Source organism: Enhydra lutris, unplaced genomic scaffold (assembly GCF_002288905.1).
Source record: "Enhydra lutris kenyoni isolate GAN:26980312 unplaced genomic scaffold, ASM228890v2 scaffoldscaffold38, whole genome shotgun sequence".
NCBI lineage: Eukaryota > Metazoa > Chordata > Mammalia > Carnivora > Mustelidae > Enhydra > Enhydra lutris.
In genome coordinates this window covers 17,154,644-17,160,983 of record NW_019154122.1, presented here as the reverse complement: position 1 = coordinate 17,160,983, position 6,340 = coordinate 17,154,644, and the positions used below count along the sequence as shown (strand labels likewise).

The following is a 6,340-nucleotide window of genomic DNA, read 5'->3' as shown; positions in this document are numbered from 1 at the left end:
CCTGATGGGGCCTGGTGGGGCCTGGTAGGACCTGGTGTTTCCTGGTGTTTCCTGGTGTTTCCTGGTGGGGCCTGATGGGGCCTGGTGGGGCCTGGTGGGGCCTGGTAGGACCTGGTGTTTCCTGGTGGGGCCTGGTGGGACCTGCTGGGACCTGGTGGGATCTGCTGGAGCCTGAGGTTCCCCAGTGACCTTGCAGGGACTGCTGGGGCCTGGTGGGGCCTGACATTGCCTGGTAGGACCTCGTGGGGCCTGGTGGGGCCTTCTGGGGTAAGGCACTGCTCTGGCGCTGGACTCCCATCCAAATATGCAGAGTGGTGGGAGAACCTGGGGGTGTAAATCGTCCATCCTCCCTGAGGCACCTGTGGCCATAGAAGCTGTGCTTACCGTGTGCACGGGATGTTTCACAGTGACCTAAATCTCTGCGTGCGGTGACGGAGGCCCTGGTCCCTGCATGGAGCTTGGCGGGCTGTGCAGAGAAATTGCACACCGGCAGGAGCTCAGTGCAGAGGCATTAGCATAATGAGCGATTCCTAATTTCTGCAGCAAAGCACTTTCATTCTGATTAAAGAACTGGGCCCTTTTTATTTGGGGATTAGTCCTTTTTGGTAATTAGCGCTCATTAATACAAGTTTCTTCCTTTCCACATCCCGAGGACAGGCAGGGAGCGGCACGTGCCTAAGTACCCCCCGGGGAAGATGTGACCCCGGGTACACGGGGCTCAGTGAAGAACGAGGGGGGGCTCGCACGCAGACACACACACACACGCGCAGACCCCACACTTAGCTGCAGGCACACATGCGTGTGCATCTACAATGGATGGGCACACCGATGACCCCCCAAGACTCACACTCGTGCACACTCACACACACACAGTGACATGCAGACCCCACACTCGGCTGCGTGCACACATGCGTACGCATCCACGACAGATGGGTACACAAACCCCCCACGGACTCCCACTCTTGCACAATGACACACGTATACGTGCTCACTGACATGGACCCCGTGCGGGGCCACACCCACACAGGCACACATGCACGTATATGACAGATGGCACACAGACCACCTCACAGCAGACTCACAGTCTTGCACACCCACTGACACAGACCCCCCATGTGGACTCTTGCTCTTACACACTTGCTGACACACTCACACCCACTCTACATTTGTCCTTTCACTGGTGCACCGCCACACACCAGCAGTCGCCCACGCTGGCCTGTGGTCCCGAGACACACTCCAGTGCACGCACACACACATGACTCACTCACACACCACACGCTGCTCACTCACTGATTTCTTCCCTTTTAAAGTCACGCGAACCTCGTGAAGAAAACTGCCTTGTACTCTGCGGGGCTGGTCTTGAGCAGCTTTCCAGGCTGGCAGCTCCGCCCGCCCCCGCCCACAGCCGTCGCTAACGTCCTGGATCTGTGTCAATTTTCAGACGTGACGCGGGTGACGAGGGCCGGCTCCGAATGGTGTCTGTACCCAGTGCTCTGTTACCTAAGCTGGTGGGAGAAGGAGTGTGGGCCCGGGTCCCCTAAGCCCAGCCCTCCACGTGGCTGCCAGTGTGCTCTCAGGGTGCACGTGGCGCCCTGTGCACCCACCGGCGTTCTTCCCCGGGTCGCGTGGGCTTTGCCCTTCCCCCAGCTGCGCCTGAGCCGAGGAGGTGGACTGTGGGGCTTCAAAGGGCACCTGCACTGCAGGCAAATAGGGGAGCTGGAGCGCCAACAGAGCAGCACTCGGGCCAGGCTGGCGCGCCGGCAGACTTCCCGCTCACCCACAGCAGATCTCATTTTCCTGAACAAATCCCAGAGGAGGCCCCAAGTCAGAAGTGCTCCAGCGTGTAGCGCCCAAGGCCACAGCCTGCTTTGAGACTCGCACGAGTGCCTGGGAAGGGGGAGGGTTTGCCCACCACAGCCTGGGTGGGGCTCGGGAGATGCCCGACCTCCGTGCCCCCGTGATGTCCGGCGGGACCCCTGTCCCTCCAGGCCTCAGGAAGGGGAGGTTGTGAGCGCCGAGACTTGGGTCCGTAACTTCTGTGACATGGAGCCCTGGACCCTAGGGGTAGCCTGAGCCCCCCACCTCGCCCCCCTGTTACCGCACGTCCTCGACGTGTGTCTGTCTCACTCTGGGCCGAAGCTGAGTGGGGAACAGAAGGGGTTTGAGATCATCTTGTCGGCTGAGTTGGGGGTTTTGAGACCCAGTTTCCCTCCCGTGTCACGTCAAGCAGTCGTGTGCATCGCACGCTCCTGGGAAGAGACGTGCGGCGCAGGGCGCGGGAATGGGGCTGCTGCGGTGCTGATGAGCAGGAGCCCCCACCTCCCCCGGCCGCAGGGCTGTGAAGTCAGCTCATGCAGGGCTCCGGCTGCGCCTCTCAGGTGAGGGTTGGCGCTCCTTACCAGAAGGGCGGGGATGGGGGGACTGCCGGCACCGCCCCCAGGGCCCCCCTGACCCTGCTTTCTCTTTCCCACACAGTTCCATGTGCGTCCGCTGGCCGGGCTGCTCCCGAGGAGGCCGTGCTTGGATACTCATAGCCGTGTTCCAGCTCGCCATGGATCTGCCCTCCTGTGCGGCCCTGGGCCCGGGCCCCGACTTCCGGCTCCTGCCCCGGCCGCCGCAGCGGCCGCCACGGCTGTGGAGTTTGAAGAGCGGACAGGCGGCGCGCCTCTCCGTGCCCGTGTGGAGCCCACGCCCGGCCCGCGTGGAGCGCAGCCACGGGCAGGTGCCGAGTCCACGCGCCAAACGGGCACACAGACCCAGGGACCAGGTGGCCGCCCTGGTGCCCAGAGGGGGGCTCGCCAAGCCCCCAGCCGCTGCCAAATCCAGCCCTTCCCTGGGCTCCTCCTCCTCATCCCCGTCCCCCGCGGCGGGTAGCGGGGCCACCACGGACCCGCAGGCCCTCCTGCGGAGGGAGAAGAGGCACCTGCAGGGGGCCGGCTTCAGCGGTTTTGATTTCCGGGGCAGCAGGCCCACCACGGAGACAGAGTTCATCGCCTGGGGGCCCACGGGGGAGGAGGAGGCCCCGGAATCCAACACATTCCCAGGGCTTTATGGCCCCACCACGGCCTCCATCTCACAGACACGGAAGACAACGGTGGCCACCGCCACCACCACCGCCACAGCCACCACAGCCACCTCCACCACACTGCAGACTAAGGGGGTCACGGAGCCCCTGGGCCCCAGGAATAGGATCCCGGTTGGGGTTAGCACAACGGAGCCTTCCACCAGTCCCAGCAAAGACGACGGCGAAGACGGCAAGCCCCCGCGGATTCTGGGGGAGACCTCAGGTACACCCACCTCTTTTCTGTTTGGGGTTCGGTTTGGGGGAGGACACTCTGGGGAGGGGCTCGTGAAGGGTGCCACACTGTGCCTGGTGACGGTGCTTGGCAGGACTCCCCGTTTCTCAGCGGCTATGGCAACGGCAAAGAGCAAACAGTTGGGCCGTGGCCTTGGGGGCCGAAGCGGCACACGTATCCATGGGCTTTGGGTCCTGGCAAATATAGGTTGTGCTCTAGCCAGACCCTTCTGGCTGGAAGAAGGGAGACGGGACAGGGTGTCTCCTCAATGGTGGCCTAGAAGGGGATGCTGTGCCCACCTTGCCTGTGTCACAGGTGTCCGGACCCCACCAGGCGCAGGGCCACCTCTTCCCAAATGGTACTCCCGGCCAGCCTGGGAGAGAGATGCGGACATGCCTGCTGGTGGAATTAAGGCCCAGGTGGAGTCTCCAAAAACCTTCCAGGCCGTGGCCCGTGGAAGGGTGACTGCCACGTTGGCCCAGAATTAGGGATCGCGTCAAGCAGCAGAAGAGATTAAGGGCGGGTAGAAGGGAGAACTTCCCGTGCTGCCGGCTGAGGCTCTGCAGACTGAGTCAGGCTTGAGGAGTGTCTTGCCCAGAGATAGCGTCACAGGTGTTTGGAGGACGGGGGTCAGAACGAAAGGCTCTTGTCCCTCCGCCCGTGGCTCTGGGTGCCTCCGGACGGTTACCTTGAAGCATCCACTGCAAAGTAGCCTTTTGTTTTTTTCTCCTCCACCTCCTTGCCCAGTTGCTTCTAAAGGAGTGGCCCTTGAAAACCTCCCAGGCCCCAGCTCGTCCCTTCAGGGCCGGCCACAGGCACGTCCCCAGCATCACAGCTGGCTGAGGGCGCACGCGGAGTCCGGGAGCCCTGTGCTCCTGCCGCCTCCGGCTCCCTCTGCCTCTGTGAACAGGCCACGACCCCACGCCCCTCAGGACCAGGATGTTCACAGATCAGATCTGGGCATGCACATCCCAGAAGGGCCGCAGTATCGGCCAGATCTTAAAACAGGATGTGTAGTCCGGGGTGTCCACACGAAGCGGTGCGGGGGCCACGTGGCCTCCTCCGCGCCGTTTATCTGATTCTCTGCATCCTAAGGCCTTGGGCTCCGCAGGCCCCGAGGGGCCCCTTTCAGGACCCTGGACAGACGAGAATTGCTCCCCTGGGTCTCTCGGCAACACAGGTCTTCCTGAAGGCTGCGTCCGCCCCAGGCTGCGTCTGGCGTGGGAGTTGGACAGGTTTTCAGAGAGTGGGCGGCTTTTGTTCCATGACCTACTTCCTTCCTTCACCTGAACGAGAGAACTGCAGTTTGTATATTCCGAACAGTTCTTCCCTAGAGAGCAGCGTATCTGTGAAAGCAAACCCAGCCTCATCCCAAAGCCAGGGGCCGGGGCCAGGCCCAGGGACGGAGGCTGTGAGCTCGGAGCACGGCGGGAGAAGGTCTGCAGGTGGTCGCGGGCAGTCTCCCAGGCAGCCTTTGTACAGGACCAGGGCACACACGGCCTGCAGCCCACCACGTCTGTGCTGGATGCCCGAGAGCAGTTTACGGAAGCATTTGTCTTTACCTCAATGAACTCACAAGCCATCATCATAATAGAATTTAGTGCTACATTCGTTTACTGTCATCCCCTGTACACACGTCACTTACTGTATAGGCACGGACGAGAAACCAAGTTCCCATTTATTCCAAATTACATTTGTTATTACTAAAGTTAAATGTTCAGGACGGCATTAGAAGGCTCAGCAAATTAATTCACAGTACATTGGAGGTTGCTAATCCAACTCGACAGATGCTTATCTTGGAAAAGATTTATGGTTCTTCGTAATATAATCTGGTGCTAGATTAATTTGTTTAGCAAAACAAATTTAAAGGGGGGGAAATACGCGTGTTTGCTTTCAGTGCAGAGAAATGTTAATTCTGGGAAGTGATGCCGGATGCTGAGAAGGGACGCCCGCGGCCCTCAGCATCCAGGCCAAGGCAAGGCAAGACAGGAAGTGCTGAGATGACTCCTCTAACTGGGTCCGTCACAGCCCAGCTGATCCCACAAAAGCGACCCAAGTCACCAAGAGCTCTGATGGGAGCCCCGTAAATTCTCCTCGTCCTGGATGTCACCACAGACCTGTCACCACAGACCTGTCACCACAGACCTGTCACCATAGACCTGTCACCACAGACCTGTCACCACAGACCTGTCACCATAGACCTGGGCTCCCGACTCCTTGTGGTGCACAACTACTGCTCACCCTTCTCAGAGCGGTGGTCCAGGAGGCTGGGCGTGCCATACACACTTACAAGCCGCAGACTGCCTGCAGATCTGGGCTCTGCTGCAAGTGGCTGTGTGACCCTGGGAAGTTCTCTTCTCTCTTGGCTTCATTTTCTCCACCAGGAAAGTTAGAACTTAGAGACCACCCCACAAATGAAGTGACTGGGAAGTCTCTCCTAGTTTTAATATAGTGGTAAGAGTGTCTGCCTTCAAATCCCTGACTTCATCTTGTATTAGCTTTGTGAACTCGGGCAACTTTCTTGTCTTTTCTGTACCTCAGTGGGAATTGCATAATTAACCACCTTATAATGTTGCAAAGAGTAAGTGAGATAGTATGGACCAGGGGGTCAATGCCTGGTACATAACTGCTGTTCATTACATGTTTGCTGCGGTTAATACAGTGATGATCATGGTAGTAATAATGATGGTGTTGATGGTGGTAATGGTGATGGTGGTGATGGTGTTGGTGGTGATGTTGATGGTGACGATGATGATGGTGATGGTGCTGGCGATGATGGTGGTGAAGATGATGATGGTGATGATGGTGGTGAAGATGATGATGGTGATGATGGTGGGTAATGATGCTGATGCTTATGGTGATGTGATGATAGTAGCGATGATGGTGTTGATGGTGATGATCTGGTGATGATGGTGTTAATGGTGGTGGTGATGATGATGATGATGGTGATGATGGTGATGATGGTGATGATGGTGATGGTGGTGGCGATGATGGTGATGGTGCTGGTGATGATGGTGTTAATGGTGGTGGTGATGATGATGATG

General features: G+C 58.8%; 1 protein-coding gene across 3 annotated transcripts in view; it reads left to right on the top strand.

The window, feature by feature from the left end:
* LOC111154888 (adherens junctions associated protein 1) overlaps window positions 1-6,340 on the top strand; it is a 110,272-nt gene that overhangs the window by 51,605 nt on the left and 52,327 nt on the right. For all 3 annotated transcript variants that reach the window (XM_022514831.1, XM_022514830.1, XM_022514832.1), the window contains exon 2: window positions 2,476-3,287. In XM_022514831.1, the coding sequence (XP_022370539.1) occupies window positions 2,476-3,287 (812 nt within the window). The remainder of the gene's footprint in view (window positions 1-2,475; window positions 3,288-6,340) is intronic.